This window comes from Daphnia magna, linkage group LG4 (assembly GCF_020631705.1).
Source record: "Daphnia magna isolate NIES linkage group LG4, ASM2063170v1.1, whole genome shotgun sequence".
NCBI classification, from domain to species: domain Eukaryota; kingdom Metazoa; phylum Arthropoda; class Branchiopoda; order Diplostraca; family Daphniidae; genus Daphnia; species Daphnia magna.
Genome location: NC_059185.1, coordinates 1,647,465 through 1,672,252, shown reverse-complemented (window position 1 = coordinate 1,672,252; position 24,788 = coordinate 1,647,465). Strand labels below are relative to the sequence as shown.

Genomic DNA, 24,788 nt, shown 5'->3' with positions numbered 1-24,788 from the left:
CAAATGCCAACCATGTGCATCGTCTGCAGGCCATTGGCCCAACCACCAGCATACGTCGACTTGCATGCAAAAGGCCCCCATGCGCGCTTCCCACACAGTCAGTGTTCGGTCGGTGCTAGAGGAGAGAGGACACAACCATTTTTATGTCTCTCTCTCTTTCCTTTTTTTCTTTATTCCTATTTTACCCTATGTGTGAGTGAGAATGTGTGAATATGTTCTGTAGCATTTATCCAAAAAAGAATATCCAAATGTTACATTCGTGAATTATCTAAGGAATTGTTATCGTTTGTTGAGAGAGAAAAAAAGGGGGGAAAAATCTTTGTTGAAAACACGTGGCTGGTGATCGGCCATTAAATCGAAAGAAGGAAGGGGAAGCAAAAGAATTTCGCACAAACACGTGTTGATGCAACATTGTTCGAATGAGTCACAGATTGCTCAGCATCAAGTAACGTTCTGATTTATCATCGAAGAACGACGTACGTGTGAGTGTGTGGGTAGTTTTTCAATTGAAATAGAGAAAGTCATGGGGTCATTGAGACACGAGTCTCGCCATTTGCTTTATCCACCCCAGCATCAACAACGCAACAGTCCAGTGCCTTCTACGAATTCTTCTTCCGCCACGATGACGTCTCCAATTTCCGTACTGGCTACTCAGTTAAAGAATAGCACATCATCGAGCCCGTCTGTTGCAGTGTTGACCGGATGTACTGGTGGTGGGAAAGAGCCAATGAATAACAACGAGTCGATGGATTCAGGGGTGGCTGGTCTGCGCGATGGTTTGACGACGCCCCATGGCGGATCGCCCACTTCCGCTGCAAGCAGCAGTAGCACATCCAGCAGCAGTCATGTTCTGCTCAACCACCATCATATTCTTTCACCACATCATCAGATTGTTCAACAACAACCATCTTCTTCTGCTCTGGCAACTACCCCGTCATCCACTTTGCTTCTACCTCCAGTCCATGATGATGGACTTCAGTATATCGTCGATCGCAGCAAAAATACAACTTACCTTAAAGGCAGATTCCTAGGAAAGGTAATTAGACTTTTTTTTTACAGACAAAAGATGTGTCAATTAACCCTGGGCTAAAATATCTTTTTTTTTTTGGTGGGGTTTCTAACTTAGTGTTCTTTTCTGAAGGGGGGTTGAAAATGATGATGATGGAATAAGATTATGAGAAAAAAGGTTTTCTCTTTGGCCTCAACCTTGGAATGAAAGCAAGAAGAAACTGGTAAGGTGGTTTCTTTGGGAGAGGGTTCGATGAGAAAACAACAACTAGAAGAAGAAAGAAAAAGCGCCTCTGGTTAAAGGGCTCTTTGTGTTGCGCCTGACCCACTTGATCAGCTGATGGCCGATGTGTAATCCCCCCCCATCAACAAAAACAACTTTTTCTTCCCTTTTTTTAATTCTACGAAAACCACAAGATTTTTTTTTTCTTAGACAAAACCGGACGGGGGGTTTTATTTTTTTTATGAATTTAACCCCCCCCCCCAAAAAAAAAACATATTTTTTTCCCTCCCCTTTTAAATATACACCCTCTGTTCATCTTAGCTCGAGGGCATCTAGGGAAGAAGTTTTTACCAGCAGCAAAAAAAAAAAAGCAGCAGCAAACTCAACAACGGGTTTCCTCTTGTTGCCTTTGGGGCAGGTAAATGGCCACCAACCCCTCACTATGGGCTGCTGCTGCTACCACCTTCTTCTTTATATGATTGTTCACCACTCGCTTATATTCTGGTTCTTATCCAAGAAGAAACCGTAGGGGTGGTTTTTGGGTTATCTTTTGTCGTCGCGACACATCCACCAGTTGTGTGTGTGTATGTGGAAGATATATAGGAGAAGTTTATACCTTTCTTCTCCGGTGCTACACACACACATAGAATCGGTCAAGAAGGCCCTTCACCTCTTGTTCCATAACCTTGATGATGATCTGTGTATGGACGTGGCTTGCATTGTGACATTGCATAGAGGAACCATGTGACTTTTTTCTTGAAAAAAAGGCCCTTTAAATATTTTTTTGTAGCTTTCTCTCCTCTTTAGCGTGTTGTTAATTAGACCGTAGGTAATAAGAAGCTTTTGTTTGGTAGCAGTAGTTTTGCCGACCAATTAAGGAAATCTGGTCGTAAAAAAAAAATGGTGGCTAGGGGGATATGAAATGACCGGAAAAATATCATTATCACGAAAAAGGTAGTAAGCATATGTGACCTGACGGTTGCATGGGGTCACGATGAAGACTAAGAAAGGAAGTGGCTGGCCCACTGACTTCTTCTTTTTTTGATATTAGTACAACTGTATACGCAACAAGAGAAGAGAATTTTGATTCGTCCCCCCCTCTTCTTCTCCATGACTTGGTCGTGTGAGAAAAACCTTGAATCGGGTTGTTTCTCCTTTTCTTTTTTTGTACCTCCTCTATATAACCATCCCTCTCGTTTTTGGGTTCTTTACACACTCCCGCAGGGGCTACCATATACTTCCACCTTTCTTCTTTCTATTCATTCACTTCTTCTTTCTCCTGACTTTCATCCATTTTCTTCGTTTTTGAAAAAAGAAAGGAGAAAGAAAAAAATATATTGAAATGAAAGGGAAATAACTCTGTCAGACCTCCTGCCAGTTCCTTCGATGCCGAACAATCACGAAAAGAACCGTTCGCTCGGAGAGACCAGCTCTCTTGTTGCTGGCTCTTTTTCTTGGCTCCGAGGGTATACCCTTCCTCTCACCATATAACCCCTATCTCTGGCAACCATCATCGTCCTTTTTTTGTGAACTCAGATTTGTCTTGTTGTCGGAGATGTATTTTATTTTTATGGAATTTTATTTTATTCCTTGGATTTTTTCTTTTTCATAGGGGTCAAACTGGTTTTTTTTCCTCTTTAGATAAAAATGTGTTGCCATTTGGGGAGAATATATACACATAAATCCTGTCTAGACACACAAGCACAAAACAACCACTTCATTAGGATTTTCTCCCGTTCGGGGGTGTGTGTGTGTGTGTAGGGGGTTGTGGTATCGTTGTCTGCCATCTTCTTGCAATGAGACTGATCCTGTTTTTGTTTTTAAAACCCCCGAAAAATAGGGAGGATTTGCAAGGGTCCATGAACTGACGGATTTGACAACTGGACATGTCTACGCGGGTAAAATCATCCCAAAATCGCGCATCACCAAACCTCATCATAAAGAAAAGGTAAATATTTTTGTTTAAAGAAAAAAGACATATTCTTTTGTTTATTCGAGAAAAACAGCTGTTAACTATCTTCAACAGGAAGCCATTTTCATATTTAGTGTGTTAACTCTCCACCCCCACTATTTTTTCAACCTATTATATCCTTTACAAGGGCTTCCGCTCAGCCACAACTACAGAATTAACACGTAACAAACGAACGACAAGTCGTTTTTTTTTTTTTTCATTGACAGATGTTTTCAATTGAAATCGCCTCACACACAGCTGGAAGTTGAAACACATGTGATAAAAAATTTTTTATTCGATTAATTGTGACCTAGTTTGAACACACATATTTTATAGTCTAGAGGATCCATCTGGTGGACATTATCGCTGGATCGCCACCACCTCTGCCCTTTTTTCTCTCCCCCTCGTTATTGTGTTTGTTTGAAATTCTAAACCGAATGGGGAAAAAAGACAGAGACATGTGACCTGAGCTCCATACCCAAAACAGTTTCGTTCTCTGAACTTGGCCGTGGGAAAACGACGGCACGATCCTTTCTCCCGAATGTTTTGACGCCGTAATCACCAGAAACAAAAAAGCTGGTCCAGCTGATGGAATAACCACCATATGCCCCTCTCGGGAGAGATATAATTCATTTATTCAACAAAAAAAAAAAAAGCTAAGAACGAATTTAAAGAGAAAATATTTAATTAATTTCGTGGTCGTTGAAGCTTGTTTGTCGGCAGCTGGAATCTCTGAATTGGACGAAATAGAAAAAGGGGGGTGAACATCTGTCTGGGTCCTGCAAACAGGGAAAAATGTCCAGCCGTGTGACTTCGTGCCAAATAGCCTCTGCTATGCGTGTAAAAATAGAGCTGCGTTTTCGGTTAGTGTGGCGAACGTGTCGTCGTGGACGCGAGCCACGCAAGTTCGGAGAAAAAATGAAAATATTTTGGTTTTAAATCAAGGAGAATCGGCAAATTCCTTGACGTTTTGGTATGAGTCAGGAAATGAAACCCCCTTTTTTTTAAAATTGTTATCGATGTTAAAAGTTGAAGAAGGTTCTAAAAATAATTGAAATGGTTGTAATAGTAATTTTGGAGGAAAAAAAAAGGGGAAAATGACCCCCAACATGGACGTAACTTGTTCCTGTTTTACACATTTCCCTTTTTTTTTGAAACTCTCCCAGGGATCCCTTTGCTCACTGGGGGTCTAAAAACTCATTTCCTTTTTATTTTTAGCTAAAATTTCAAATTAATTAATTATCTTTTCTTGGATGTTGAACATTTTTAGATTGCCAGGGAAATTGAATTGCACCGCAATTTGGTCCACCTGAACGTTGTGCGGTTTTATCACTGTTTCGAGGACTCTGAAAATGTCTACATCATCCTGGAAAACTGTTCCAAGAAGGTACTGCACGCAAAGAAATTTTTTACTACAGCTTTAAAAAAAAAAGGAAAGAAACTCAAATTATTTCAATAAAACAGAGTTTAGTGCACGTGATGAAACATCGTAAGACGTTGACAGAGCCAGAAGTTCGTTTCTACTTGCGCCAGCTGGCCGACGGCCTACGTTACGTCCATGGCGCTCGAATCGTCCACCGTGATCTCAAGCTGGGCAACATGTTCCTATCGGAGAACATGACGGTGAAGATTGGCGATTTCGGATTGGCCGCTCGCCTCCACGCCGAATCTAAAGTGTAAGTTAAGATGTTTTGTGATCCTGGCTTTAAACTTGATGACAACCCAATCAAGTTCACATCCTTGTTATCAGTTTAGGAGAAACAGGGAAACACAGAGAAAGGGGGCGATTCTGACAAGAGGGTTCTATATAGACGTTGTCACACAAACATGTTGTTTACCCATGGAATGTTGAGAGACGAGTTGAATTCGAAAGTAGATGGTTAAGTGGGGGGGAATGTCTTGGTGGGGGTCTTTTCTAGGGGTTGTTTAGAGAAAAAAAACGAGTTAACAAAAGAAGCACCGATGGTAAATTTTAAAAGGTAAAAATAACGGAGGCACTAAAAAAGGTAAAAGAATACATCAAGATGGTCCAATTGATCTCAATGTGTTCAATTTCCTTTTTTCTCTCCCCCCTCTAAAGTTGAGGTTATTTTTTTTTTTTTGTCGTTTTCTTGTTCCTTTTGTGAAACGCCGACCCCACTAAAAAAATAAGAATGTGCAGTGCCGCCGTTGTAGTTCTGACCTGTTTCCTTGTGAAAGAGAATCAATAGCTCTATCGTCCCTCTTTAAAACATTTTCTTACCTGGTCGTCGTTGAATTTTAGTAGACATAAGTAAAAAAAAAAAATGAAAAGGTTCCGTCTCTGTATGTGCCAATTGATTTCTAAATGGTATAGTTGGTGGTCTTTGCTCTATTTTCTTTTCTTTAAATCTTCCCACCTTTGAAGGACAATATGCGGAACGCCAAACTATATCGCGCCGGAAGTGTTGAGTCGCCAAGGTCATGGATACGAAGCCGATCTCTGGGCAATGGGATGCATCATGTAAGCGAGTTTTTGTGTACAAATCGTCAAGACTTGTTAATTGGATTTTATTATCTTTTAATTGCTCAGGTACGCCATGTTGGTTGGCCAGCCGCCATTCGAGACGTCTACATTGGCAGAGACGTACTCTAGAATTGCTCATAATATGTATGTGATTCCACAGTGGGTGTCGCGTCCCGCCCGTTCATTGATCCGTCAATTGCTGGCTCCCGATCCAGCTCATCGTCCAACGCTGGACCAGGTGCTCAAGCACGATTTTTTCACGAGTGGCTTTATGCCCGTCTCATTGCCGCCGTCATGCTGCTCAAAAGCGCCGACGTTCGCCTCGAACGACAGTGGCATCAAGTCTGACGGGGACTCCACTAATGAGAATACCAGTCCGTTAACGCCGCATCACCTCCGTGTCCCGTCTAGTTTTCAAGGCAACAGATCACGCCCGGAATCCGTCAAGGTATGGCATCGTCATCAGCAACTCATCTTTCTTTATTTTCTGTGCGCGTGGTATTTCAATTTATTTTTATTTGTGTGTGTGAAAAGGTTCCTAGCAATGGTAATAACCAGAGTCAAAAGGATCAACGCGTTGCCAGAAGTCACAGTCTGAAGGAGACGCCAGCCTGTCGCAAAGAGAAGAAAGAGGCTCAACAACAACAGCAGCAGCAACAACAACAACAACAACAACAACAGAAAGGTCTTCCTGGGTCTTTAAAGCAAAAGATAACCAACGTGTTGTGCCCTGATCGCGACGACCACAATAAGGAACAAGGCGGAAGGGTTGGTCCGCCTCCTGCCCCTCTTCCAACGTCTTCAGCACCTGCCGTACAACAACAACCCTCTTTGTACTCTGCCTTAGATTCTTGCCTTTATCACGCAGCACAAGGTATGAGGCAATCTTTCTTTAAATTTAAAACAAAATTTTAATTTGTAAAACAAAAAATGTAGTTCCATCGAACCCCTGCCCGGTGCCGTGTAATCCGCTCTTTATATCTAAATGGATCGACTACTCCAACAAGTATGGCTTCGGTTTCCAGCTGTCGGACCGAGCTGTGGGCGTCCTGTTCAACGACAGCACCCGGATAAGCTACTCTGGTGACCGGAAGTAAGCTTTTCTTGTTCCAACTCTCTAGTTTTCCGCTTTGATGTGCTTTTTTTTTTTTTTAAACGGATTATTAATTCATTGCCAAATTTTTCTTTCCCCTCTCTCATTTTTTTAGTCGCTTGGATTTCCAAGACTCTACCGGAAAAACGAGTAGTTATAGTCTGAATGCTCTTCCATCGTATCTGGTGGAACGATTGACTCTCCTTCGCTATTTCGCCCAATATATGGATGAAAATTTGACGGAAGGAGGTGACAGCCAACAACAGCAACAGGACCAGGCGTCGTCAACGACGTCGCCCGCACACAGACGCCGATCATTTGTCCACATGAAGCGTTGGGTTCGCACGCCCAAGGCTATCATTATGCAATTAGATAACAACACATTGCAGGTAATTTTTAAATAGTTTTGACATTCTTTAAGAAATTGTATTAACCGTGCAATTTTTTAATTGATGGTTGCAGATCAATTTTTTTAAAGATCACACGAAAATCGTTCTTTCGGCCGACACGTCATCAACGTCGGCCGTCACCCAATACTGGGTGACTTACATCAACAGTGAGCGATTGAGCGCCACCTATCGTTTGGTTGACATTTCGCAGCTCGGCTGCGAGTCGACCCTCCGTGAGCGACTCGTCTTTGCTCTGACGGTACTGCGAGAATTCGCCGAATTGGACGGGGATAAAATTTGATCTCTCCGCATCCTAAAAGGATATTTAAAAAAACAAACAAAAAAACACGCGAAAGTGAAAAGAAAAAAGAATTATCCACATTTGTGTTCAATCACGTAGCACCACAACTACCTTCTTACCTCTAAAAGGAGCTCTTTTCAATTTCTTCTTCATCTATCCCTAAATGCAATCATCGGTAAAATTTAAAAAAAGGAAAAACTTTCCAATGTCGCGTTCATTGATCTCGTTTCGTGACCCTTCTTTCCATCTTTCCTCTAATTGTTCTTCTTCTTCTTATTTTCTTCTTGTGTTTTGTATCAAATAATGATGATTCGATTCTTCTCAATTTTGCTTCTTTGCACACCTTTTCTTTCTTTAGTAGAAAATCATGTTCATCTTGGAAATTGACTTTCGATTGATTTTTGTTTTTCCCTATTGTACATCAGCATTGTCTTTCTCTTGCCTTGATTTGTTGTCTCTTCCTTTAAGAAGCTAAAATGTTAATCATGACATTGATAAAAATTTCATCGCCCCTCGCTAGCTGGTAAAAAAAAAAAAAAAAAATATCACGAGCATCCCTCTCACACCCATTCATCCATCCCCACTTCTCCATTAGCCCAGCTAGTCAACCCTGTCATTTTTCTTTCCTCATGTTCCAGAAGAAAATTCATCACGCTATTTTTTTTTTTCTAAAATTTAATTTTCTCATTATGTTGTCCCTTTTTCTTTAAGTTTTCTTTACTTTTCTAACAAAAATATTCCCAAAGTCTTTCATGAGAAAAATCGAAACGATGGTCACTCCCACTTTGTGTGTCCGTTTTGACTTAGGGAGGTTTACACACAAAAAAAGGGCCATTGTTCGCTTTGGTTAAACACACGACCCCATCTCTTCCCTCATTTCATTTCTCATTGTATGCGTGCATGTTTCCGGTCTTTCCCCTCACTGTATGTATGTTTCGCCGGTTTACGTGTGAGAAGAAAAGTAAGTGAAAAACAAAAAATTTAAAAATCAAATAACGAAAAGTAAGAGGAAGAATTTTGTGTGTGTGTGTGTGTGCACTAACGTAACACCCACAAGCACCAAAAAACCCGTAACCAAGGAATCAAGAACATATCGTGAGTTTGCGTGGGGCTATACTAGAAATTTATATCCCGACATTTCGGTCGTGTCGTCCGTCTGTTATGGGGAGGGGGGAGGGGGGGTATTGCAAAATAAAAAAATTTTTTGTTTTTGTGTCCAATTTTGTCTTTCGTGCTGGCGTCCTCTTTAAATTGTGACGTGAAAGGGCGAAATTGGTCGTGTTCTCGACGATCATGTTTTGTTTTTTGTATCCAATTCTTTAGATGTCAATCGGTTTCAATTCGAAATGTCCCTTTCACTCCTTTTTTATGTTTTCCTTTCTATGTTGATCCGCACGATCGAAAATGATGAAAAATGATCGTGTTCTGATTTTTGTGTATTCGTTTTTGTTGTGTTATTTTTGTTTGTTCCCGCGTGCTATTCGCTAGCGCACGGTCCCGCCATTTCGATTCTACAACCGATTGAAGTGTTGTTTCGCTCAGCGCCCTCCTCTCCCCATCCCCCCTCTCGGTGTAATCGACAAATGATGATTGCGTGTGAGAGTTTAAATAAAAAAATTGTTCCGCTCGTCCAAGTTTTATTCGCTTTTCCTTGGGATTCTTTCGTTGTTGTTTTTTTTTGCTACATTTCTTTATGGAGAAAAGGGCGAAACAAGAAATAAACGTGTTTACTCGTCGGGAACGCTATTGTGTCTATTTCGTTTTTGGATGGTAAATTTTCCGAAACGAGTCATATGTACGCCTCTCTTGTCGGCCGTACTCACGACATGTTTTGAATTTACCGTGTGGGCGACCATGATAAGTCCAGGAGGGCGGAAGAAGATTGGCTTTAGAGAAACGCGATTTGACTAGTATTGTGATTTTCAAACACGGAAATAAGCTTTTGTTGAATAAACTTCTCAAGATAACATGTCATTCTTGGCATGCAGGCAATTCTTTATAATAACATTATGTATTGTAACCTTGCCATTCCAGAATTCATCTTACTGTCTTTTTCAAAATACGGTGCAGATATGTCACCAAGTTGAATTTCACCTGCTTCGAAACGTTGTGAGGAAAGGCATGTTGTTTCATCTTAATGTGCATTGAAAATGCTTCAAGCAGTCTTTAAACTGCAGGATTTCAGTCTTTTTTTTCCAATTTCACCTCCATCTTCGTCTTTCACGTGTTCTCCTTTGCCCGCTAGATGGCAGAAACAGATGACAGGTAAATTCAGTTTTTATTTATTAACATTAACTACGATTAATTTATATATATAAACATAAACTATTTATATCCATTTTATGAAATAAAAAGGATTTTTTTATCTTCAAGTTGGTAGCGAAAAAAATAAATAAAAGATTGCAATACATGTTCGGCAGCGTTGTGTAAACATCATCAAACGTGGCTATACGCCTCTGGTGGCAAAAAAGTGAACCATTCAGTTTTGCTGTCAAACCACCGAAGATTTCTCAAACAACCACTGTCCATTAGCATTGAATCCCATCATGTCTTGCAAATTGTTGATCGCGTTTTCTCTTGCCGTGTGCCTTTCTGCCGTCTCAGGTATTTACATTTGTTTAGTAAATTCGCCTTTATGGCTTCTGTTTTTGTTTGTTTATCGGATAATTGAATCGCTTGTGACACTCAAAGCCGGCTAGAAAGTAGATCAAATACAAACGTTTAGTCATCCTTAGAAAATACAATAAAAATACATAGAAAATACAGCTTTAAGAAAAACTGTTTCATAACTTTCTGTCTAACTATTCTAGATTTAGTGGTTTTTTATATCAGGTTTCAAGGAATGTTAGTTGGGAATACAATTACAAAACTTTGCATCTTTAGTTTATTGCATATGTACTTAATGTTTTCTAAATAATTGCAGCTTCTTCCTGTTCCAATCCAAAACTCAGTTCTACATCCTTTACAACACTGGATGGCACCATTCTAACAAATATTGCCTATGTATCTCAGTTTAAACTGAGCTGCGATGGGGAGCCTGCTGTAAGACTTCAATTTTTTTTTGTTTAGTTTGAATGTTCTCATGTAGTTAAATTTTTATTCATTTTACAGGATATTCCCCTTTATGCTGAAGTTGGGGGAAAACCCTTGTCTGTTGTAAAAAGCAAGGAAACCAATGAATATGTTGTTAGTTGGTTGGAGGAAACTAAGAAAGCACCTCGTGGTAACTTTGAGATTAAAGTGTACGACGATGAAGGTTATGCCGCCGTGCGAAAGGTAATTTATTGTGTTCTCTTGGTTTTCAAGGTTTTAATTTTGTAACCATGTTTTTTTAATCAGGCTCAACGCAATGGTGAAGATACAACCACTGTCCAGCCTCTAGGAGTTGTGATCCTGAATCATCCTGTAACTTCATTAGGTTTTATTCCTTTTTACAGCACAAGTAAATGATTTTTTTTTTTTTTTAGGGAGCGTACAATGGACCTTGGATTAACTCTGAATTAGCGGCAGTCATTGTTGCTTTTGCCGTAATGTACTATGCATTGACAACAAAAACAAAATTGGAAGCGTAAAACGGGGAATGTTGGAAGTAAATGTTGTTTATTTCTGCAATGAGAAAATAAATTGCAGTAAGGTGAAAAATGATTACTAAATCACTAAACCATGGGTGAAAAGAAAATAGTTTGCAAGCGGTTCGGTCGGTAAACAATCAGCTTACTCTAATTGAAGTTGGGGAGTTATTTAACGACGTCTGCGGTTTCTGGAACGAGACCTATTAACAGCAGAATCCAATATGGAAGAGAAATTTTCTCAATATTCCCCTAAATTAACTTATAAAACTAGAAATATAAGCCCATCAGTGGCAAACCAAACCTGGACCGCGATCGGCTGCGAGAAAAGTCGCTTGTAGATCTAGAACGGCGTCGACGGCGATCGCTGCGCTTATCCGACTTTCTGCTCCTGCTATAGAAAAATCCTACGTAGTCTACAGTTCTTCTGTAATTAAACTTGAAAATGGTTCGAATAACCGTTTGGGTTCGAATGAGATACGGACCTTACAAGCGGTTACCAAATATCAAAAATGATAATTTTGATGGCCAAACACAAAAATTTCGGGCCATTTCGATTCAACAAGAAAAACAGAAATTTTTCCCCGATAGCCTGGGTGTCGCTACCGGGTGTTACCTTGACCTAGAACCGGAACGAGAAGACGATCTGGATCGACAAGGAGACTTGGACCTAACAGAAATTTACAAGATCAACTTCCAGCATCCTTCATAATCTTATTGAAATTATATACTTCTCTGATTGGCGTGTTGCGCTAGATTTGCTACCGTTTTCAGCTTTTTTCGGGACATCGTTGGTAGGTGAAGACTTCTTTTCTTCCGGATTTTCATTGTCATCATCACCCCAACCGCTAAGATCGTATTTTGATAGATCTCCATCGTCATCATCTTCTTCCTCCTCTTCATCGTCCGCTACGATATGTTGATCATGTGACGTTGAAGGCAGCTCGTTCAACGGTGAGTTCTAATTAGTTGTCCCAAAATTTTAAAACTTCTCAACTGTTTTCACATATTCTTCCAAGATGACTTATTTTTACCACATCATTTTTTCGAAACTTTTTCTTTATCCGTCCAAATTCATCAAATTCGTCGTCAGATTCTTGTCTTTCCTTATATTCGACAGTTCCACGTTCATTGTAACCACCTCCATAACCTAGATTAATTTGAGAAATTCAAACAAAATTCTTTTCTTCCACAGCAACTGCCATACCTGTTCGTTCTTCCACTTCACCAAATCGAGGTGCATTGCAAACATTGCAAGTTCCCCTCCTTGCCCAGTTAACATTTCCGCACCTACAAACCATCAGAAATATTAAGACTTATACATCATTGTAAGTGTCTGAAAATAATACTTGGTACACATCCAATCATCTGCACTGAAAAGACCTTTGCTTTTTTCCGCTGCATCTTTCCCGATTTCCATGCCAAGCTTTTTTGCCTTTGCTTTGTCATCTGTAAGAATCAAATAGTACTTTATTACACTGATCATATAAAATACGAATTATAAATAAATAAAACCTTCTTTTGCTTTGCCACAACGGTTGCAGGCACTTCTCCGTGCAAAATTGACGTTACCACAGCTAATAGTGAGAAAATTATGGTATTAAAAAAAAACAACACACAACTACACTGCAAAACCTTTACCTTTCGTCAGGACATGTCCAGTCACCATCACCAGGCCTAAATTTCGTAGCCATTAATGAATCTGTTTAAGTTCTCCCGGGTACAGAACAATTCGTTAAGCCGTTGATTAAATGGCAGTAAACAGTTTACAAGTGTAATAAGGGATCCGTAGTTGCTAGAAAAATGAAACTGAAGCAGTTCTAGCAAAGCCAACTTGTTCACGTCATCTGGTTGACAGAATTGAAAGCTCATGTCAGAGTCATGGAACCCATGACATAGTTTCCATGACTCTGCTCTTGTCTAAAATACATGATTTCGATTCAGAATTGAATGAAAATCACGAAAATCAGGTTTATTTTTCTATTGGTCTTATAGTTTTTTATTAAAACGTTAAAAACCAGATATTAAGTTGGTGCGCTAACAGCATTGTTTTCGTTAATTTTTTAAACGGCTGGTTTAACGAGAAAACCAATGACTAAAACGAAATCAGCGTTCAATTTCGACTATTCCGTGTGATTTTTGTAGAATTTCAAGAGATGTCGATTTTGGCCGATTTTGACAAAAGTGGGAAGGCTATACCCTTCCCACTTTTTCATTTTTGGCCAAATTTCAAATTTTGCATAAAATACATGATTTCGATTCAGAATTGAATGAAAATCACGAAAATCAGGTTTATTTTTCTATTGGTCTTATAGTTTTTTATTAAAACGTTAAAAACCAGATATTAAGTTGGTGCGCTAACAGCATTGTTTTCGTTAATTTTCTAAACGGCTGGTTTAACGAGAAAACCAATGACTAAAACGAAATCAGCGTTCAATTTCGACTATTCCGTGTGATTTTTGTAGAATTTCAAGAGATGTCGATTTTGGCCGATTTTGACAAAAGTGGGAAGGCTATACCCTTCCCACTTTTTCATTTTTGGCCAAATTTCAAATTTTGCTTAAAATACATGATTTCGATTTAGAATTGAATGAAAATCACGAAAATCAGGTTTATTTTTCTATTGGTCTTATAGTTTTTTATTAAAACGTTAAAAACCAGATATTAAGTTGGTGCGCTAACAGCATTGTTTTCGTTAATTTTCTAAACGGCTGGTTTAACGAGAAAACCAATGACTAAAACGAAATCAGCGTTCAATTTCGACTATTCCGTGTGATTTTTGTAGAATTTCAAGAGATGTCGATTTTGGCCGATTTTGACAAAAGTGGGAAGGCTATACCCTTCCCACTTTTTCATTTTTGGCCAAATTTCAAATTTTGCATAAAATACATGATTTCGATTCAGAATTGAATGAAAATCACGAAAATCAGGTTTATTTTTCTATTGGTCTTATAGTTTTTTATTAAAACGTTAAAAACCAGATATTAAGTTGGTGCGCTAACAGCATTGTTTTCGTTAATTTTCTAAACGGCTGGTTTAACGAGAAAACCAATGACTAAAACGAAATCAGCGTTCAATTTCGACTATTCCGTGTGATTTTTGTAGAATTTCAAGAGATGTCGATTTTGGCCGATTTTGACAAAAGTGGGAAGGCTATACCCTTCCCACTTTTTCATTTTTGGCCAAATTTCAAATTTTGCTTAAAATACATGATTTCGATTTAGAATTGAATGAAAATCACGAAAATCAGGTTTATTTTTCTATTGGTCTTATAGTTTTTTATTAAAACGTTAAAAACCAGATATTAAGTTGGTGCGCTAACAGCATTGTTTTCGTTAATTTTCTAAACGGCTGGTTTAACGAGAAAACCAATGACTAAAACGAAATCAGCGTTCAATTTCGACTATTCCGTGTGATTTTTGTAGAATTTCAAGAGATGTCGATTTTGGCCGATTTTGACAAAAGTGGGAAGGCTATACCCTTCCCACTTTTTCATTTTTGGCCAAATTTCAAATTTTGCTTAAAATACATGATTTCGATTTAGAATTGAATGAAAATCACGAAAATCAGGTTTATTTTTCTATTGGTCTTATAGTTTTTTATTAAAACGTTAAAAACCAGATATTAAGTTGGTGCGCTAACAGCATTGTTTTCGTTAATTTTTTAAACGGCTGGTTTAACGAGAAAACCAATGACTAAAACGAAATCAGCGTTCAATTTCGACTATTCCGTGTGATTTTTGTAGAATTTCAAGAGATGTCGATTTTGGCCGATTTTGACAAAAGTGGGAAGGCTATACCCTTCCCACTTTTTCATTTTTGGCCAAATTTCAAATTTTGCTTAAAATACATGATTTCGATTCAGAATTGAATGAAAATCACGAAAATCAGGTTCATTTTTCTATTGGTCTTATAGTTTTTTATTAAAACGTTAAAAACCAGATATTAAGTTGGTGCGCTAACAGCATTGTTTTCGTTAATTTTTTAAACGGCTGGTTTAACGAGAAAACCAATGACTAAAACGAAATCAGCGTTCAATTTCGACTATTCCGTGTGATTTTTGTAGAATTTCAAGAGATGTCGATTTTGGCCGATTTTGACAAAAGTGGGAAGGCTATACCCTTCCCACTTTTTCATTTTTGGCCAAATTTCAAATTTTGCTTAAAATACATGATTTCGATTTAGAATTGAATGAAAATCACGAAAATCAGGTTTATTTTTCTATTGGTCTTATAGTTTTTTATTAAAACGTAAAAAACCAGATATTAAGTTGGTGCGCTAACAGTATTGTTTTCGTTAATTTTTTAAACGGCTGGTTAACGAGAAAACCAATGACTAAAACGAAATCAGCGTTCAATTTCGACTATTCCGTGTGATTTTTGTAGAATTTCAAGAGATGTCGATTTTGGCCGATTTTGACAAAAGTGGGAAGGCTATACCCTTCCCACTTTTTCATTTTTGGCCAAATTTCAAATTTTGCTTAAAATACATGATTTCGATTTAGAATTGAATGAAAATCACGAAAATCAGGTTTATTTTTCTATTGGTCTTATAGTTTTTTATTAAAACGTAAAAAACCAGATATTAAGTTGGTGCGCTAACAGTATTGTTTTCGTTAATTTTTTAAACGGCTGGTTAACGAGAAAACCAATGACTAAAACGAAATCAGCGTTCAATTTCGACTATTCCGTGTGATTTTTGTAGAATTTCAAGAGATGTCGATTTTGGCCGATTTTGACAAAAGTGGGAAGGCTATACCCTTCCCACTTTTTCATTTTTGGCCAAATTTCAAATTTTGCTTAAAATACATGATTTCGATTCAGAATTGAATGAAAATCACGAAAATCAGGTTTATTTTTCTATTGGTCTTATAGTTTTTTATTAAAACGTTAAAAACCAGATATTAAGTTGGTGCGCTAACAGCATTGTTTTCGTTAATTTTCTAAACGGCTGGTTTAACGAGAAAACCAATGACTAAAACGAAATCAGCGTTCAATTTCGACTATTCCGTGTGATTTTTGTAGAATTTCAAGAGATGTCGATTTTGGCCGATTTTGACAAAAGTGGGAAGGCTATACCCTTCCCACTTTTTCATTTTTGGCCAAATTTCAAATTTTGCTTAAAATACATGATTTCGATTCAGAATTGAATGAAAATCACGAAAATCGGGTTTATTTTTCTATTGGTCTTATAGTTTTTTATTAAAACGTTAAAAACCAGATATTAAGTTGGTGCGCTAACAGCATTGTTTTCGTTAATTTTTTAAACGGCTGGTTTAACGAGAAAACCAATGACTAAAACGAAATCAGCGTTCAATTTCGACTATTCCGTGTGATTTTTGTAGAATTTCAAGAGATGTCGATTTTGGCCGATTTTGACAAAAGTGGGAAGGCTATACCCTTCCCACTTTTTCATTTTTGGCCAAATTTCAAATTTTGCTTAAAATACATGATTTCGATTCAGAATTGAATGAAAATCACGAAAATCAGGTTCATTTTTCTATTGGTCTTATAGTTTTTTATTAAAACGTTAAAAACCAGATATTAAGTTGGTGCGCTAACAGCATTGTTTTCGTTAATTTTTTAAACGGCTGGTTTAACGAGAAAACCAATGACAAAAACGAAATCAGCGTTCAATTTCGACTATTCCGTGTGATTTTTGTAGAATTTCAAGAGATGTCGATTTTGGCCGATTTTGACAAAAGTGGGAAGGCTATACCCTTCCCACTTTTTCATTTTTGGCCAAATTTCAAATTTTGCTTAAAATACATGATTTCGATTCAGAATTGAATGAAAATCACGAAAATCAGGTTCATTTTTCTATTGGTCTTATAGTTTTTTATTAAAACGTTAAAAACCAGATATTAAGTTGGTGCGCTAACAGCATTGTTTTCGTTAATTTTTTAAACGGCTGGTTTAACGAGAAAACCAATGACTAAAACGAAATCAGCGTTCAATTTCGACTATTCCGTGTGATTTTTGTAGAATTTCAAGAGATGTCGATTTTGGCCGATTTTGACAAAAGTGGGAAGGCTATACCCTTCCCACTTTTTCATTTTTGGCCAAATTTCAAATTTTGCTTAAAATACATGATTTCGATTCAGAATTGAATGAAAATCACGAAAATCAGGTTCATTTTTCTATTGGTCTTATAGTTTTTTATTAAAACGTTAAAAACCAGATATTAAGTTGGTGCGCTAACAGCATTGTTTTCGTTAATTTTTTAAACGGCTGGTTTAACGAGAAAACCAATGACTAAAACGAAATCAGCGTTCAATTTCGACTATTCCGTGTGATTTTTGTAGAATTTCAAGAGATGTCGATTTTGGCCGATTTTGACAAAAGTGGGAAGGCTATACCCTTCCCACTTTTTCATTTTTGGCCAAATTTCAAATTTTGCTTAAAATACATGATTTCGATTTAGAATTGAATGAAAATCACGAAAATCAGGTTTATTTTTCTATTGGTCTTATAGTTTTTTATTAAAACGTTAAAAACCAGATATTAAGTTGGTGCGCTAACAGCATTGTTTTCGTTAATTTTTTAAACGGCTGGTTTAACGAGAAAACCAATGACTAAAACGAAATCAGCGTTCAATTTCGACTATTCCGTGTGATTTTTGTAGAATTTCAAGAGATGTCGATTTTTGCCGATTTTGACAAAAGTGGGAAGGCTATACCCTTCCCACTTTTTCATTTTTGGCCAAATTTCAAATTTTGCTTAAAATACATGATTTCGATTCAGAATTGAATGAAAATCACGAAAATCAGGTTCATTTTTCTATTGGTCTTATAGTTTTTTATTAAAACGTTAAAAACCAGATATTAAGTTGGTGCGCTAACAGCATTGTTTTCGTTAATTTTTTAAACGGCTGGTTTAACGAGAAAACCAATGACTAAAACGAAATCAGCGTTCAATTTCGACTATTCCGTGTGATTTTTGTAGAATTTCAAGAGATGTCGATTTTGGCCGATTTTGACAAAAGTGGGAAGGCTATACCCTTCCCACTTTTTCATTTTTGGCCAAATTTCAAATTTTGCTTAAAATACATGATTTCGATTCAGAATTGAATGAAAATCACGAAAATCAGGTTCATTTTTCTATTGGTCTTATAGTTTTTTATTAAAACGTTAAAAACCAGATATTAAGTTGGTGCGCTAACAGCATTGTTTTCGTTAATTTTTTAAACGGCTGGTTTAACGAGAAAACCAATGACTAAAACGAAATCAGCGTTCAATTTCGACTATTCCGTGTGATTTTTGTAGAATTTCAAGAGATGTCGATTTTGGCCGATTTTGACAAAAGTGGGAAGGCTATACCCTTCCCACTTTTTCATTTTTGGCCAAATTTCAAATTTTGCTTAAAATACATGATTTCGATTCAGAATTGAATGAAAATCACGAAAATCAGGTTCATTTTTCTATTGGTCTTATAGTTTTTTATTAAAACGTTAAAAACCAGATATTAAGTTGGTGCGCTAACAGCATTGTTTTCGTTAATTTTTTAAACGGCTGGTTTAACGAGAAAACCAATGACAAAAACGAAATCAGCGTTCAATTTCGACTATTCCGTGTGATTTTTGTAGAATTTCAAGAGATGTCGATTTTGGCCGATTTTGACAAAAGTGGGAAGGCTATACCCTTCCCACTTTTTCATTTTTGGCCAAATTTCAAATTTTGCTTAAAATACATGATTTCGATTCAGAATTGAATGAAAATCACGAAAATCAGGTTTATTTTTCTATTGGTCTATTAGTTTTTTATTAAAACGTTAAAAACCAGATATTAAGTTGGTGCGCTAACAGCATTGTTTTCGTTAATTTTTTAAACGGCTGGTTTAACGAGAAAACCAATGACTAAAACGAAATCAGCGTTCAATTTCGACTATTCCGTGTGATTTTTGTAGAATTTCAAGAGATGTCGATTTTGGCCGATTTTGACAAAAGTGGGAAGGCTATACCCTTCCCACTTTTTCATTTTTGGCCAAATTTCAAATTTTGCTTAAAATACATGATTTCGATTCAGAATTGAATGAAAATCACGAAAATCAGGTTCATTTTTCTATTGGTCTTATAGTTTTTTATTAAAACGTTAAAAACCAGATATTAAGTTGGTGCGCTAACAGCATTGTTTTCGTTAATTTTTTTAACGGCTGGTTTAACGAGAAAACCAATGACTAAAACGAAATCAGCGTTCAATTTCGACTATTCCGTGTGATTTTTGTAGAATTTCAAGAGATGTCGATTTTGGCCGATTTTGACAAAAGTGGGAAGGCTATACCCTTCCCACTTTTTCATTTTTGGCCAAATTTCAAATTTTGCTTAAAATACATGATTTCGATTCAGAATTGAATGAAAATCACGAAAATCGGGTTTATTTTTCTATTGGTCTTATAGTTTTTTATTAAAACGTTAAAAACCAGATATTAAGTTGGTGCGCTAACAGCATTGTTTTCGTTAATTTTTTAAACGGCTGGTTTAACGAGAAAACCAATGACAAAAACGAAATCAGCGTTCAATTTCGACTATTCCGTGTGATTTTTGTAGAATTTCAAGAGATGTCGATTTTGGCCGATTTTGACAAAAGTGGGAAGGCTATACCCTTCCCACTTTTTCATTTTTGGCCAAATTTCAAATTTTGCTTAAAATACATGATTTCGATTTAGAATTGAATGAAAATCACGAAAATCAGGTTTATTTTTCTATTGGTCTTATAGTTTTTTATTAAAACGTAAAAAACCAGATATTAAGTTGGTGCGCTAACAGTATTGTTTTCGTTAATTTTTTAAACGGCTGGTTAACGAGAAAACCAATGACTAAAACGAAATCAGCGTTCAATTTCGACTATTCCGTGTGATTTTTGTAGAATTTCAAGAGATGTCGATTTTGGCCGATTTTGACAAAAGTGGGAAGGCTATACCCTTCCCACTTTTTCATTTTTGGCCAAATTTCAAATTTTGCTTAAAATACATGATTTCGATTCAGAATTGAATGAAAATCACGAAAATCGGGTTTATTTTTCTATTGGTTATATAGTTTTTTATTAAAACGTTAAAAACCAGATATTAAGTTGGTGCGCTAACAGCATTGTTTTCGTTAATTTTTTAAACGGCTGGTTTAACGAGAAAACCAATGACTAAAACGAAATCAGCGTTCAATTTCGACTATTCCGTGTGATTTTTGTAGAATTTCAAGAGATGTCGATTTTGGCCGATTTTGACAAAAGTGGGAAGGCTATACCCTTCCCACTTTTTCATTTTTGGCCAAATTTCAAATTTTGCTTAAAATACATGATTTCGATTTAGAATTGAATGAAAATCACGAAAATCAGGTTTATTTTTCTATTGGTCTTATAGTTTTTTATTAAAACGTAAAAAACCAGATATTAAGTTGGTGCGCTAACAGTATTGTTTTCGTTAATTTTTTAAACGGCTGGTTAACGAGAAAACCAATGACTAAAACGAAATCAGCGTTCAATTTCGACTATTCCGTGTGATTTTTGTAGAATTTCAAGAGATGTCGATTTTGGCCGATTTTGACAAAAGTGGGAAGGCTATACCCTTCCCACTTTTTCATTTTTGGCCAAATTTCAAATTTTGCTTAAAATACATGATTTCGATTCAGAATTGAATGAAAATCACGAAAATCAGGTTTATTTTTCTATTGGTCTTATAGTTTTTTATTAAAACGTTAAAAACCAGATATTAAGTTGGTGCGCTAACAGCATTGTTTTCGTTAATTTTCTAAACGGCTGGTTTAACGAGAAAACCAATGACTAAAACGAAATCAGCGTTCAATTTCGACTATTCCGTGTGATTTTTGTAGAATTTCAAGAGATGTCGATTTTGGCCGATTTTGACAAAAGTGGGAAGGCTATACCCTTCCCACTTTTTCATTTTTGGCCAAATTTCAAATTTTGCTTAAAATACATGATTTCGATTCAGAATTGAATGAAAATCACGAAAATCGGGTTTATTTTTCTATTGGTTATATAGTTTTTTATTAAAACGTTAAAAACCAGATATTAAGTTGGTGCGCTAACAGCATTGTTTTCGTTAATTTTTTAAATGGCTGGTTTAACGAGAAAACCAATGACTAAAACGAAATCAGCGTTCAATTTCGACTATTCCGTGTGATTTTTGTAGAATTTCAAGAGATGTCGATTTTGGCCGATTTTGACAAAAGTGGGAAGGCTATACCCTTCCCACTTTTTCATTTTTGGCCAAATTTCAAATTTTGCTTAAAATACATGATTTCGATTTAGAATTGAATGAAAATCACGAAAATCAGGTTTATTTATCTATTGGTCTTATAGTTTTTTATTAAAACGTTAAAAACCAGATATTAAGTTGGTGCGCTAACAGCATTGTTTTCGTTAATTTTTTAAACGGCTGGTTTAACGAGAAAACCAATGACTAAAACGAAATCAGCGTTCAATTTCGACTATTCCGTGTGATTTTTGTAGAATTTCAAGAGATGTCGATTTTGGCCGATTTTGACAAAAGTGGGAAGGCTATACCCTTCCCACTTTTTCATTTTTGGCCAAATTTCAAATTTTGCTTAAAATACATGATTTCGATTCAGAATTGAATGAAAATCACGAAAATCAGGTTCATTTTTCTATTGGTCTTATAGTTTTTTATTAAAACGTTAAAAACCAGATATTAAGTTGGTGCGCTAACAGCATTGTTTTCGTTAATTTTTTAAACGGCTGGTTTAACGAGAAAACCAATGACTAAAACGAAATCAGCGTTCAATTTCGACTATTCCGTGTGATTTTTGTAGAATTTCAAGAGATGTCGATTTTGGCCGATTTTGACAAAAGTGGGAAGGCTATACCCTTCCCACTTTTTCATTTTTGGCCAAATTTCAAATTTTGCTTAAAATACATGATTTCGATTTAGAATTGAATGAAAATCACGAAAATCAGGTTTATTTTTCTATTGGTCTTATAGTTTTTTATTAAAACGTAAAAAACCAGATATTAAGTTGGTGCGCTAACAGTATTGTTTTCGTTAATTTTTTAAACGGCTGGTTAACGAGAAAACCAATGACTAAAACGAAATCAGCGTTCAATTTCGACTATTCCGTGTGATTTTTGTAGAATTTCAAGAGATGTCGATTTTGGCCGATTTTGACAAAAGTGGGAAGGCTATACCCTTCCCACTTTTTCATTTTTGGCCAAATTTCAAATTTTGCTTAAAATACATGATTTCGATTTAGAATTGAATGAAAATCACGAAAATCAGGTTTATTTTTCTATTGGTCTTATAGTTTTTTATTAAAACGTAAAAAACCAGATATTAAGTTGGTGCGCTAACAGTATTGTTTTCGTTAATTTTTTAAACGGCTGGTTAACGAGAAAACCAATGACTAAAACGAAATCAGCGTTCAATTTCGACTATTCCGTGTGATTTTTGTAGAATTTCAAGAGATGTCGATTTTGGCCGATTTTGACAAAAGTGGGAAGGCTATACCCTTCCCACTTTTTCATTTTTGGCCAAATTTCAAATTTTGCTTAAAATACATGATTTCGATTCAGAATTGAATGAAAATCACGAAAATCAGGTTTATTTTTCTATTGGTCTTATAGTTTTTTATTAAAACGTTAAAAACCAGATATTAAGTTGGTGCGCTAACAGCATTGTTTTCGTTAATTTTCTAAACGGCTGGTTTAACGAGAAAACCAATGACTAAAACGAAATCAGCGTTCAATTTCGACTATTCCGTGTGATTTTTGTAGAATTTCAAGAGATGTCGATTTTGGCCGATTTTGACAAAAGTGGGAAGGCTATACCCTTCCCACTTTTTCATTTTTGGCCAAATTTCAAATTTTGCTTAAAATACATGATTTCGATTCAGAATTGAATGAAAATCACGAAAATCGGGTTTATTTTTCTATTGGTTATATAGTTTTTTATTAAAACGTTAAAAACCAGATATTAAGTTGGTGCGCTAACAGCATTGTTTTCGTTAATTTTTTAAACGGCTGGTTTAACGAGAAAACCAATGACTAAAACGAAATCAGCGTTCAATTTCGACTATTCCGTGTGATTTTTGTAGAATTTCAAGAGATGTCGATTTTGGCCGATTTTGACAAAAGTGGGAAGGCTATACCCTTCCCACTTTTTCATTTTTGGCCAAATTTCAAATTTTGCTTAAAATACATGATTTCGATTTAGAATTGAATGAAAATCACGAAAATCAGGTTTATTTTTCTATTGGTCTTATAGTTTTTTATTAAAACGTAAAAAACCAGATATTAAGTTGGTGCGCTAACAGTATTGTTTTCGTTAATTTTTTAAACGGCTGGTTAACGAGAAAACCAATGACTAAAACGAAATCAGCGTTCAATTTCGACTATTCCGTGTGATTTTTGTAGAATTTCAAGAGATGTCGATTTTGGCCGATTTTGACAAAAGTGGGAAGGCTATACCCTTCCCACTTTTTCATTTTTGGCCAAATTTCAAATTTTGCTTAAAATACATGATTTCGATTTAGAATTGAATGAAAATCACGAAAATCAGGTTTATTTTTCTATTGGTCTTATAGTTTTTTATTAAAACGTTAAAAACCAGATATTAAGTTGGTGCGCTAACAGTATTGTTTTCGTTAATTTTTTAAACGGCTGGTTAACGAGAAAACCAATGACTAAAACGAAATCAGCGTTCAATTTCGACTATTCCGTGTGATTTTTGTAGAATTTCAAGAGATGTCGATTTTGGCCGATTTTGACAAAAGTGGGAAGGCTATACCCTTCCCACTTTTTCATTTTTGGCCAAATTTCAAATTTTGCTTAAAATACATGATTTCGATTCAGAATTGAATGAAAATCACGAAAATCAGGTTTATTTTTCTATTGGTCTTATAGTTTTTTATTAAAACGTTAAAAACCAGATATTAAGTTGGTGCGCTAACAGCATTGTTTTCGTTAATTTTCTAAACGGCTGGTTTAACGAGAAAACCAATGACTAAAACGAAATCAGCGTTCAATTTCGACTATTCCGTGTGATTTTTGTAGAATTTCAAGAGATGTCGATTTTGGCCGATTTTGACAAAAGTGGGAAGGCTATACCCTTCCCACTTTTTCATTTTTGGCCAAATTTCAAATTTTGCTTAAAATACATGATTTCGATTCAGAATTGAATGAAAATCACGAAAATCGGGTTTATTTTTCTATTGGTTATATAGTTTTTTATTAAAACGTTAAAAACCAGATATTAAGTTGGTGCGCTAACAGCATTGTTTTCGTTAATTTTTTAAATGGCTGGTTTAACGAGAAAACCAATGACTAAAACGAAATCAGCGTTCAATTTCGACTATTCCGTGTGATTTTTGTAGAATTTCAAGAGATGTCGATTTTGGCCGATTTTGACAAAAGTGGGAAGGCTATACCCTTCCCACTTTTTCATTTTTGGCCAAATTTCAAATTTTGCTTAAAATACATGATTTCGATTTAGAATTGAATGAAAATCACGAAAATCAGGTTTATTTATCTATTGGTCTTATAGTTTTTTATTAAAACGTTAAAAACCAGATATTAAGTTGGTGCGCTAACAGCATTGTTTTCGTTAATTTTTTAAACGGCTGGTTTAACGAGAAAACCAATGACTAAAACGAAATCAGCGTTCAATTTCGACTATTCCGTGTGATTTTTGTAGAATTTCAAGAGATGTCGATTTTGGCCGATTTTGACAAAAGTGGGAAGGCTATACCCTTCCCACTTTTTCATTTTTGGCCAAATTTCAAATTTTGCTTAAAATACATGATTTC

At 36.1% G+C, this 24,788-nt stretch overlaps 3 protein-coding genes across 6 annotated transcripts; 2 read left to right on the top strand and 1 right to left on the bottom strand.

Annotated features, from left to right (window-relative positions):
• Positions 1-113: 113 nt before the first annotated feature.
• Positions 114-9,079, top strand: LOC116921243 (serine/threonine-protein kinase PLK1). The gene is made up of 10 exons (XM_045173137.1): positions 114-1,036; positions 3,072-3,179; positions 4,453-4,569; positions 4,647-4,858; positions 5,569-5,664; positions 5,734-6,115; positions 6,202-6,541; positions 6,604-6,760; positions 6,876-7,149; positions 7,223-9,079. Exons 1-10 carry the CDS (start codon positions 524-526, stop codon positions 7,448-7,450), a joined length of 2,427 nt encoding a protein of 808 aa, XP_045029072.1. The 5' UTR covers positions 114-523; the 3' UTR covers positions 7,451-9,079.
• An 813-nt stretch (positions 9,080-9,892) lies between these two features.
• On the top strand, positions 9,893-11,092 carry LOC116921245 (translocon-associated protein subunit delta). The gene is made up of 5 exons (XM_032927514.2): positions 9,893-10,054; positions 10,374-10,492; positions 10,562-10,726; positions 10,790-10,855; positions 10,918-11,092. The coding sequence occupies exons 1-5, from the start codon at positions 9,997-9,999 to the stop codon at positions 11,020-11,022; spliced, it is 513 nt and encodes a 170-aa protein (XP_032783405.2). The 5' UTR covers positions 9,893-9,996; the 3' UTR covers positions 11,023-11,092.
• Positions 11,034-12,849, bottom strand: LOC116921244 (zinc finger Ran-binding domain-containing protein 2). Of its 4 annotated transcripts, XM_032927513.2 has the most exons (9): positions 12,661-12,847; positions 12,535-12,596; positions 12,369-12,468; positions 12,227-12,309; positions 12,054-12,169; positions 11,785-11,980; positions 11,636-11,689; positions 11,324-11,413; positions 11,034-11,222 (listed from the first exon to the last, which is right to left on the bottom strand). In XM_032927513.2, exons 1-9 carry the CDS (start codon positions 12,711-12,713, stop codon positions 11,188-11,190), a joined length of 789 nt encoding a protein of 262 aa, XP_032783404.2. In that variant the 5' UTR covers positions 12,714-12,847; the 3' UTR covers positions 11,034-11,187. The 4 variants fall into 4 exon arrangements, 3 of the variants coding, with proteins under 3 accessions (XP_032783404.2, XP_032783402.2, XP_032783403.2); XR_006646321.1 differs by having other exon boundaries at positions 11,324-11,689; positions 11,751-11,980; positions 12,661-12,843; XM_032927511.2 differs by having other exon boundaries at positions 11,034-11,504; positions 12,661-12,849.
• Positions 12,850-24,788: the final 11,939 nt, after the last annotated feature.